The sequence below is a fragment of the Crotalus tigris genome, unplaced genomic scaffold, assembly GCF_016545835.1.
Source record: "Crotalus tigris isolate CLP2741 ecotype Arizona unplaced genomic scaffold, ASM1654583v1 scf7180000020533.82205, whole genome shotgun sequence".
NCBI lineage: Eukaryota > Metazoa > Chordata > Lepidosauria > Squamata > Viperidae > Crotalus > Crotalus tigris.
Window position 1 is genome coordinate 52731 of NW_024098066.1, and position 10712 is coordinate 63442.

General features: G+C 43.3%; 1 protein-coding gene across 1 annotated transcript in view; it reads left to right on the forward strand.

Annotated features, from left to right (window-relative positions):
- TMIGD1 (transmembrane and immunoglobulin domain containing 1) overlaps positions 1 to 9670 on the forward strand; it is a 32082-nt gene extending 22412 nt beyond the window's left edge. Inside the window, exons 6-8 of the mRNA XM_039367073.1 lie at positions 57 to 160; positions 3546 to 3583; positions 9448 to 9670. Of these exons, the coding sequence (XP_039223007.1) occupies positions 57 to 160; positions 3546 to 3583; positions 9448 to 9451 (146 nt within the window). The 3' untranslated portion in view covers positions 9452 to 9670. The remainder of the gene's footprint in view (positions 1 to 56; positions 161 to 3545; positions 3584 to 9447) is intronic.
- Positions 9671 to 10712: the final 1042 nt, after the last annotated feature.

Here is a 10712-nt window from a genome sequence, read left to right on the forward strand (position 1 = left end):
TGAATGCCTTTAATAAAGTGGGTCTTACGTCACTGTCTCTTCCTTCCACCCCGCAGAGAGTCAACTGCCTTTCCCAACCGAAGCGGTCATCGCTGCAGGGGTGGTCCTGTCGCTCATCGCGCTCTTCGCTCTTCTGGTTCAATGGGAGAAGATCGGAAAGGTAGGAAGGGCCAAGGATTGCTCCAAGCCATTCCGAACTATACCTGCCAGGCGCGAAGAATCAGGGTCACGTGAATTCTCACAGCAGTTCCGTTCCAGTGAAGCCGATTTATTGCTCACACCTAAGCCCAGGGATCTAGTCAGCTAATGGCCAGCGCTATTTTGGTGCTAGACAACGCCAAATTCAAGAGGGCTTGGACGTAAAACCGTAAAACCGTTTGTGGGAAACGTAAGGATTCCAGGCTGATTCCTCTCTTGACTCTGCCCCCGGCCTCTGCCCCTCCTTCTCCTACTACACAATATCATATTGAACACAGTGCCCAGCGTTGTTTGTTTCATGAGCTGGGTGGCTTTCTAAATTGGGGGAAAAATATGAATAAATAAACACGAAACCCAATCAAGAGGAACGAGAACTTGAAAGAAAAAAAAATGAAATACATGGAACTTGGGAAAGTGTGTATGTGTGTATATGTGGACATGGATGGACGGATGGATGGACGGACAAATGTATATTAAAAGATAGATAGATAGATAGATAGATAGATAGATAGATAGATAGATAGATAGATAGATAGATAGATGATAGATAGATAGATACATACATACATACATACATACATACATACATACAGATGGACAGATAGATGGATGATAGATAATGATGGATGGATGGATGGATGGATGGATGGACAGATGTATATTAAATGATAGATTAGATAGATACATAGATACATACATATATATGGATGGATAGATTGATGGATGATAGATAATGATGGATGGATGGATGGACAGACGTATATTAAATGATATAGATAGAGAGACAGACAGAGATAATGGGTGGATAGATGGATGGAAGATAGATAGATCTAAACTCGAAGATGGATGGATGGATGGATGGATGATAGACAGAGAGACAGACAGATAGATAATGGATGGGTGGGAGATAGATAGATAGATAGATAGATAGATAGATAGATAGATAGATAGATAGATAATACATACATACATACATACATACATACGGATGGACAGATAGATGGACAATAGATAATGATGGATAGATGGACAGGTGGATGGACAGATAGATGGACGATAGATAATGATGGATAGATGGACAGACGGGCGGATGGATGGATGGACGGATGGATAGACGATAGATATTGGTGGATAGATAGATGATAGATAATGATGGATGGATGGATAGATATGGATGGATAGACAGACAGACAGATTCTTGTAATTGGCCATAACTTTGTGGGGCTGAAATCAGCTCAGTCACAAGTCTACACCAATTGAGGTAGAAGTCAAACAAAAAACGCGCCTCACACCCCACCCCACCCCGTCTTCTTTACCGTAAGAGGACCTGATTCTTCTTCCCACAGGCCGACATATAGCCTTTGGCACTGCAGGAGGCTGTCACGGGTGCAGTGAAAAGCCTGGTGTGTGTGTGTGTGTGTGTGTGTGTGCGCGCGCGCTTTTTCTTATTTTTACAAAGTGGTCCTGTCTTGGATGTGACCCAGGCATCATGTGTGGCGACCTGCTTCCTTTTGAAAACCGTGTCTCTCCAAGGTTGTGAAGACCCACCTTCTAAGTCGACTTAGCCAGCAGGAGGTGCTGCTGTTGCTTGAGTCCTGGTGCCCATATACACACACACACACACACGCACGCACGCATGCATGCATGCACGCACGAGCGGGCAAACACACACCCAACAGGAAGGAGCTGCCAACCGCCTCCTGGCCTTAGGCCGGTTTCCTAATTGCCGAAATGCAACCCTGTCAGGTATATAATGGGCTTCTTGTGGTTGCTTCACCTCTGCCCAACATCTGTGGGCAGGAGTGGCAGAGGGTGAGTGGCTTCCGCCCACTTCCTTTCGCAAGGGCCTTTTGGGCCAGGAGGCAGCTGGAGCCCCAGATGTGCGTCTTTAAAGTCGGCCTTCGGGCATTCGGGACCACCGAGCGATTGCCAGGGGAGGGAGTTATCCTGCCAAACGGAGCAAAAGTCTAGGCCAGGGGTCTTCCAACGTGGCCCTTTGATGACTTGTGGACTTCAGCTCCCAGAATTCCTCAGCCAATGTGCTTTAAGACAGGGGTCTTCCAGCTGGGCCCTTTTGTGACTGGTGGACTTCAACTCCCAGAATTCCTCAGCCAGGAGGCTTTAAGACAGGGCTCTTCCAACTTGGCCCTTTTATATCTTGTGGACTTCAAGCGTGCCTGGCTGAGGAATTCTGGGAGTTGAAGTCCACAAGTCATCAAAGGGCCACGTTGGCAGACCCCTGGCCTAGGCCAACACACCCATCCTAAATGCCCAAGCCCCTGTTGGAGGGAGATGGGTGGTTTAAATTGATATGAAATGTGAGGACTAGCCCTGATGATGTTCCCTAGTTGGGTCATGAAACGTCTGCAAGAAAAGCCCCCAGCTCAGAGAGCACCAAGGACCCCACAGTTCAGTCCTGAACTACAAGTATTCTCGTTTATTAATATAAAATGTAAATAAATAAATAACCTTGATATTGCGCCAAAAGAGTCACTCATGGAGGGATTTAAGCTGTTTCTAACTATGAAAATTAATTCTTTCTCTTTCTCTTCCTTCCTTCCTTTCTTCCATCCTTCCTTCCTCCTCCTTTTCTTTCTTTCTTCTTTTTCTTTCTTTTTTCTTTCTTTCTTCTTTCTTTTCTTTACTTTTCTTTCTTTCCATCTTTCTTTCTCTCTTTGTGTCTTTCTTTCTTTCTTTTTTCTGTTGCCCTGTCTGCCTGTCCCTTCCTTCCTTCCTTCCTTCCTTTCTTTCTTTCTTTCTTTCTTTCTTTCTTTCTTTCTTTCTTTCTTTCTTTCTTTCTTTCTTTCTTTCTTTCCTTTTTTCTTTTTCTTTCTTTCCATCTCTTTCTCTCTCTTTGTGCCTTTCTTTCTTGCTTTTTCTGTTGTCCTGTCCGTCTATCCCCTTCTTTCTCTTTCTCTCTCTCTTTCTTTCTTTCTTTCTTTCTTTCTTTCTTTCTTTCTTTCTTTCTTTCTTTCTTTCTTTTTCTTTCTTTCCATCTCTTTCTCTCTCTTTGTGCCTTTCTTTCTTTCTTTTTCTGTTGTCCTGTCCGTCTATCCCCTTCTTTCTCCCTCTTTCTCTTTCTTTCTTTCTTTTTCTTTTTCTTTTTCTTTCTTTCTATCTCTTTCTTTCTCTCTCTTTGTGCCTTTTTTCTTTCTTTTTCTGTTGTCCTGTCCGTCTATCCCCTTCTTTCTCTCTCTCTCTCTTTCTTTCTTTTTCTTTCTTTCTTTCTTTTTCTTTCTTTCTCTTTCTCTTTTTCTTTCTTTCTCTTTCTCTTTCTCTCTTCCTCCATTTCCTTCCATTTTTCACTTTTCCTTCCCTTCCCTTCCCCATTTCACTTTTTCCAAAAGTGTTTCAAGAAAACGGATTCTCTAAGCCACACTGCCCTGTAAGTATTTCTGATATTAGTCCTTATTCGTCTCTTTCTCAGGAAAAAAGAAACAGTCCTGATAAATGTAATCAGATGTTAACGTTTCTATATTACAGGCAGAAAGTAGAAAAAGCAGCTTTATTTATTAAGAGAGGTAGTCCTTGGGCTGATCCCAATCGAGTTTACTTTAATCCCATTACTACATGCAGACATCTGGGGTCAAGCTCTTCTCCAAAGCACCAGAAGGCAGGACAAGAAGCAACGGATGGAAACTAATCAAGGAGAGAAGCAACCTAGAACTAAGGAGAAACTTCCTGACAGTGAGAACAATTAACCAGTGGAACTCCTTGCCTCCAGAAGCGGTGAAGGCTCCAACACTGGAAGTTTTTAAGAAGAGACTGGACAGCCATTTGTCAGAAATGGTCTAGGGTTTCCTGCCTGAGCAGGGGGTTGGACTAGATGACCTCCAAGGCCCCTTCCAGCTCTAGTCTGATTCTAATTCTGAAGGGCTCTTCTCCTGGATCACCCCCCCTTCCCAGTTCAAAGTCCTTGACCGATGGGGTCCACAGCAGCCTCTTACCTCCAGCACAAGTGGGGCAGCCAGACCCATTGGGCTGAAACCGTTCCTTTGGTAACCTGGACCCATAACCAACGTCTTGAATTGGACCCAGTGGTGTTAGGGGCCACCTTTGCACCCCTAAAGGAGTCCATCTTCTGCATTCTGTGCCAGCTGTGGCTTCCGAAGATTCTTCACGGGAAACCCTGTGCCACTTGGGGATCCAGAAATAACCCTCTTTTTGGAAAGACCTTTTCCCGCCAGAAATCCTAACGGTCCCGACTCTGTTCACCGCATGCAAGGTGAACTTAAAATAGAATATCAGAGTTGGAGGGGGGCCTTGGAGATCTTCTAGCCCAACCCCTTGCTCTAGCAGGAAACCTTATACCATTCCAGACAGGTAGCTGTCCAGTCTCTTCCTAAACACCTCCAGTGTTGGAGCACCCACAACGTCTGGAGGCAAGGAGTTCCACTGGTTAATTCTTCTCACTGTCAGGAAGTTTCTCCTTAATTCCAGGTTGCTTCTCTCCTGGATTAGTTTCCACCCGTTGCTTCTTGTCCTGCCTTCGGGCGCTTTGGAGAATAGCTTGACTCCCTCTTCTTTGGGGCAGCCCCTGAGATACTGGAAGACTGCTATCATGTCCCCCCTCGTCCTTCTCTTCGTTAAACTTGTTTTTGTTGTTATTAGTTGCGAAGTCGTGTCCGACCCATCGCGACCCCATGGACAACGTTCCTCCAGGTCTTCCTGTCCTCTACCATCTTCTGGCGTCCATTTAAGTTCACACCTCCTGCTTCAGTGACTCCATCCAGCCATCTCATTCTCTGTCGTCCCCTTCTTCTCTTGCCCTCCATCTTTCCCAGCATCAGGCCCTTCTCCAGTGAGTCCTTCCTTCTCATTAGGTGGTCAAAGTATTTGAGTTTCAACTTCAGGATCTGGCCTTCTAAAGAGCAGTCGGGGTTGATCTCTTCTAGGACTGACCGGTTTGGTCACCTTGCAGTCCAGGGGACTCGCAGGAGTCTTCTCCAGCACCAGAGTTCAAAGGCCTCCATTCTTTGGCGCTCAGCTTTTCTTGTGGTCCAACTTTCACAGCCATACATTGCAACTGGGAAAACCATTATCCTTGAGTATACGCACTTTTGTTGGCAGGGTGATGTCTCTGTTTTTTAGTATGCTGTCTAGATTTGCCATAGCTTTCCTCCCCAGGAGCAAGCGTCTTTTAATTTCTTGGCTGCAGTCCCCATCTGAGGTGATCTTGGAGCCAGGAAGATAAAAATCTGTCTTTTTTGTTCTTCTCTGCGCTTTTTCCAAAACCTCAACATTTTGTTTTAATAATATGATGACCAAAACTGGATGCAGTTTTCCAAGGTGTGGTCTGACTAAGGCTTACTAAGATGAAGGACCTCCATCTTTGGGCTGCCCTGTTTTTGTCACGGTTGGGTTTCCTCCACTGCAAAATGAAACGATGGTTGGTCTCTCCGCCTCCTGATGCATTGACAGACGGAGGTTCAAATTGCACGGCTGCTAATTGTGCCGTTTTTGTTGCTTTTGGTTTTAATTTCCTGCTTGCTGCCCAGAGTCGCGGGGTGAGATGGGCAGCCCTTTTATTTTATTTTATTTTATTTATTAATTTTTTTTCATCATATGTTAACTTTTCCAATCAACAAGTTGTCTCGAGTTTGCTAAGCTAATACATGTTCAATTCCTAATCCTTCATTCTTTTCTCTAACCAAGAATAAAATAAATTCCAAATTTGATAGCAGTCTGTATCTTCTTTGTCTTTCAACCTCATAGTTAATCTGTCCATTTCTGCACATTCCAGTATTTTCCTGATTATTTCTTCCTCTGATGGCAGTCCTTCATTCTTCCAGTATTGTGCAAAAATTATTCTCGCTGCTGTGGTGATGTGTAAAATTAAATATAATTTCTGCTTATTAGTCTTTTTAGACATAATGCCTAGTAGAAAAAGTTCAAGTTTAAAATCCACTTGTTCGCCCAATATTTTTTTCTAACCACATATGAATATTTTTCCAATAAGCCTTTGCCTTCCCACATGTCCACCAAATATGATAATACGTGCCTATGTTATGTTTATATTTCCAACATCTATCTGACGTATTTTTAAACATTTTTGCTAATCTTGCTGGTGGAAGGTGCCATCTATAAAACATTTTATACAGATTTTCTTTGTACGAAGTTGACATTGTTAATTTATAGTTTCTCTCCCATAACATTTTGGGCAGCCCTCTTAAATGGCTTTAATTGCTTTCTGGCAGCGCCCAAATAGAAGCCCGTGGCTCGTAACTCAACCAGTCGCTATGCTGGATGTATTTGTCAAGACTGATTCACCGTTTCACCCGGATTTTCTCTTCTCATATCTTGACAAGGGGGTGCAAAGATGGGAGGAACGGTCTCTAGGGATCCCCAACCGTAGCAACTTGAAGACTTGTGGACTTCAATTCCCAGAATTGAATTGAATTCTGGGAGTTGAAGTCCACAGGTCTTGAAGTTGGCACTGCTCTAGGCCAGTGGTTCTCCACTTGTGGGTCGGGACCCCATTTGGGGTGGAACGACCATTTCACGGGGGTCGCCAAACAACGCAGTCCGCCATTTTTTTCCCCTTTTCCTTAGCTGTACTACTCCCTTTTATTCTATTGGCTTTTGAAAGCCAATAGAATAGACTCTCTTGAATAGATTCTAATTCTATTGGCTTTCAAAAGCCAATAGGAATTGTCCAGGCTGTCTCTGCCCTGCTGAGCCCGCCAAAAGTCCCCTTCTGCAAACGGTGCTGCACCAGTTGAGTAGTCCTTGACTTACAACCGGTTGAGTAGTCCTCGACTTACGACAGGTTGGGGGCCACGGCATTAAAAAGGTTGAGAACCACTGCTCTAGGCAGCTGACAGCCCAAGGACTGTTCCCACAACAAGAAGAAATATTACTATTGGGCAATGTGAACACCCAGTGGGTGGGGGTGCGGGAGTTTATCATTTCACTAAACAGGTTTTCGAGCGGAAAAAACAGAGGTGGTTTTGATTTCTTCTGTGCTAATGTAAGATTTTAGTAAAAGTATTATATTCTTGGTAAAATCATGTCCCAGGAGTTGTCTTTTTCTGGAAATGCTGCTGGACAGTTGACAATATTTGTATCTGAGTGCCCGGGAGTCAGCCCAAGCTTCATGTTTTGTTCCCTTATTTACTTTATAGCTGGCAGTCGGAGAAATCTTAATACAATACTCTAGAAAGAGTACAGAGAAGAGTAACAAAGATGATTAGGGGACTGGAGGCTAAAACTTATAAGGAACGGTTGCTAGAATTGGGTATGTCTAGTTTAACGAAGAGAAGGACAAGGGGGGACATGATAGCAGTGTTCCAATATCTCAGGGGCTGCCATAAAGAAGAGGGAATTAAGCTATTCTCCAAACCACCTGAAGGCAGGACAAGAAGCAACGGGTGGAAACTAATCAAGGAGAGAAGCAACCTAGAACTAAGGAGAAACTTCCTGACAGTGAGAACAATTAACCAGTGGAACCGCCTGCCTCCAGAAGCGGTGAATGCTCCAACACTGGAGGTTTTTAAGAAGAGACTGGACGGCCATTTGTCTGAAATGGTGTAGGGTTTCCTGCCTGAGCAGGAGGTTGGACTAGATGACCTCCAAGGTCCCTTCCTTTACTATTATTATTATTATTATGGATCATCGCACAGTCAGCCAGATGTTCAGACTGGATTTGGCATTTTGTCTACCTATCGAGTCCTTACCCAGGACCTGGGATAGGCAGATGTGGATGTTTGATGGTATTACAGATATCGTCGCAGGATGGAAGCAGTTCCTAATAAGGCCGCCTTTTGCAATTGACTAATAGCGAATTTGTCAATGCCAATGGTGTTCAAGTGGTGCTCCAGTTGTTTTGGGATTGCACCCAAGGAGCCTATGACTATTGGTACTACCCTTGCTTGCTTTTGCCACAGTCTTTCTATTTCTATTTGTAGGTCTTTGTATTTTGTTATTTTCTCCAGTTCTTTCTCTTCTATTCTGCTATCTCCAGGCACTGCCACGTCCACTATCCAGACTTTTTTGTCTTTCTTATCGACAATTGTTAAGTCTGGGGTGTTATGTTGCAGGTGCTTGTCTGTTTGAATTCTGAAGTCCCAGAGCAGTTTAATTTTATCATTTTCTATGACTTTCTCTATTTTATGATCCCACCAGTTTTTGCTTACAGGCAAATGATATTTTTTGCAGATCTTCCAATGCACCATTGTTGCTACTTTGTCATGCCGCTGCTTGTAATCAGTTTGTGCAATCTTCTTGCAACAGCTTACCAAGTGGTCCACTGTTTCTTCAGCTTCTTTGCATAGGCGGCACTTACTGTCTGTTGCTGTCTTCTCAATTTTGACTTTGTATGCATTTGTCCTTAAGGCTTGGTCTTGTGCAGCCAGAATTAGTCCCTCGGTCTCTTTCTTCAATTTTCCTGCTCTTAGCCATTGCCAGGTTTTATTATTATCTGCTTTCCCAGCTATTTTTTCATGTATTGGCCATGTAGTGCTTTGTCTTCCCATGCCTCTATTCTGTTCTTCATTTGGTCTTTCTTGTAGGCCAGTTTGGTCTCTCCAGTAGTTAGTAAGCCTTCCTGATATACTAATTTCAGTGCATCTTCATCATTGTTCTTCAGATATTCTTCCAAAGCCATTTTTTCTTCTTCAACCATCTGATGTATTTGTAACATTCCATGCCCACCTATTTGCCTTGGTAGATAAAGTCTATCAATGTCACTGCGTGGATGAAGGGCATGATTCATTGTCATTATTTTTCTGGTCTGCCTATCCATTGCTTTTAGTTCTGCTTGAGTCCAATCCACTATTCCGGCTGTGTACCTAATGACTTGGATTGCCCAGGTGTTGATTGCCTTTATGGTATTTCCTCCATTGAGTTTGGATTTTAAAATATTCTTCACTCTCTTGATGTATTCACCTCTAATCTTTTTCTTGAGTTCAGTGTGCTTGATGTTGTCAGCTTGGAGGATACCCAAGTATTTGTAGTACTCTTCCTCATCCAGACTCTTAATGTTATTTTCGTGGGGCATCTTGATCCCTTCAGTTTTCACTATTTTTCCTTGTTTGATAGTAAGTGTGGCACATTTGTCCAAGCCAAACTCCATTACAATATCTTGGCTATATATACGGACAGTGTTGAGCAGCGATTCTATTTCAGATGATGTTTTTCCATACATCATCTGATTATTAATATAATTATTATAATTAATATATAATTAATATTATTATTATTATTATTATTATTATCATTATTATTATTATATTTCCTTTTTTTTAACAGGTGAAGGAGTTCTTATTCTGGAGCAACCTCAGCGGTGACTTGCGTGACTTCAGATTGCAAATCCGAAAGGAAATTCGTAGTAGGGTTGCAATTGAAGCATTGCTTTGATTTCTAACTTAAATAAATCAAATTTGTAACTTATCCATGTCCAGGCAACGTTGACATTTATGACTGATCCACTTTCGAGCAACAATAAAACGTATAGTTTTGTCCACCTTCAAAACAGATGCTCTCTTATACCTTTGGCTTAGTGGAGCTTTCTTGACAGATTTCAACTAATCTGGTTTCAAAACCACTCGGCAAACAATGAATCAAGTCTCCATGTTTGCACCAGGCCTCTGGAATCACCACGATTAAGACATATAGAGTTGTTGAAATGGGTTTGGTAATGACGGGCTGACTAACCCTGCTCCAATTAGCCTGGAGACTAATGATGGAGGAATTGCTCTCTTTATCTCATTTGTGCATCTGGCAAGAATTGAAAAAAGTTGGCAGGACTTTATGCTGCTCTCTTTTCAGGACTGCTGTCTTCTTAATGTGCGGACTAGTCTTGGTCACCACGATGTAAAAAAGATGTTGAGACTCTAGAAAAGAGTGCAGAGAAGAGCCACAAAGATGATTGGGGGACTGGAGGCTAAAACACATAAGGAACGGTTGCTGGAATTGGGGATGTCTAGTTTAACGAAGAGAAGGACGAGGGGGGACAGGATAGCAGTCTTCCAGTACCTCAGGGGCTGCCCCAAAGAAGAGGGAGTCAAGCTGTTCTCCAAAGCGCCTGAAGGCAGGACAAGAAGCAACGGATGGAAACTGATCAAGGAGAGAAGCAACTTAGAACTAAGGAGAAACTTCCTGACAGTTAGAACAATTAACCAGTGGAACTCCTTGCCTCCAGAAGCGGTGAATGTTCCAACACTGGAGGCTTTTAAGAAGAGAATGGACAGCCACTTGTCAGTGATGGTATAGGTAGGACTTCCTGCTTGAACAGGGGGCTGGACTAGAAAACCTCCAAGGTCCCTTCCAGCCCTAGGATTCTATGAGGAAGGAAGGAAGGAAGGAAGGAAGGAAGGAAGGAAGGAAGGAGGCAGGGAGGGAGGAATAGAGGGAAGTGATAAAAGGAAAGAGGGAGGGAAGAAAGGAAAGACAAGAATGGAAAGAAGAAAAGAAACAAAAATAGAAAAAAGGAACAGGAAGGAAGAATTCGTAGAAGCCCTGGGATTCTACGAACTCTGTAAGCCGGTCCTGGATTCCACCTTCCATCTATGCTG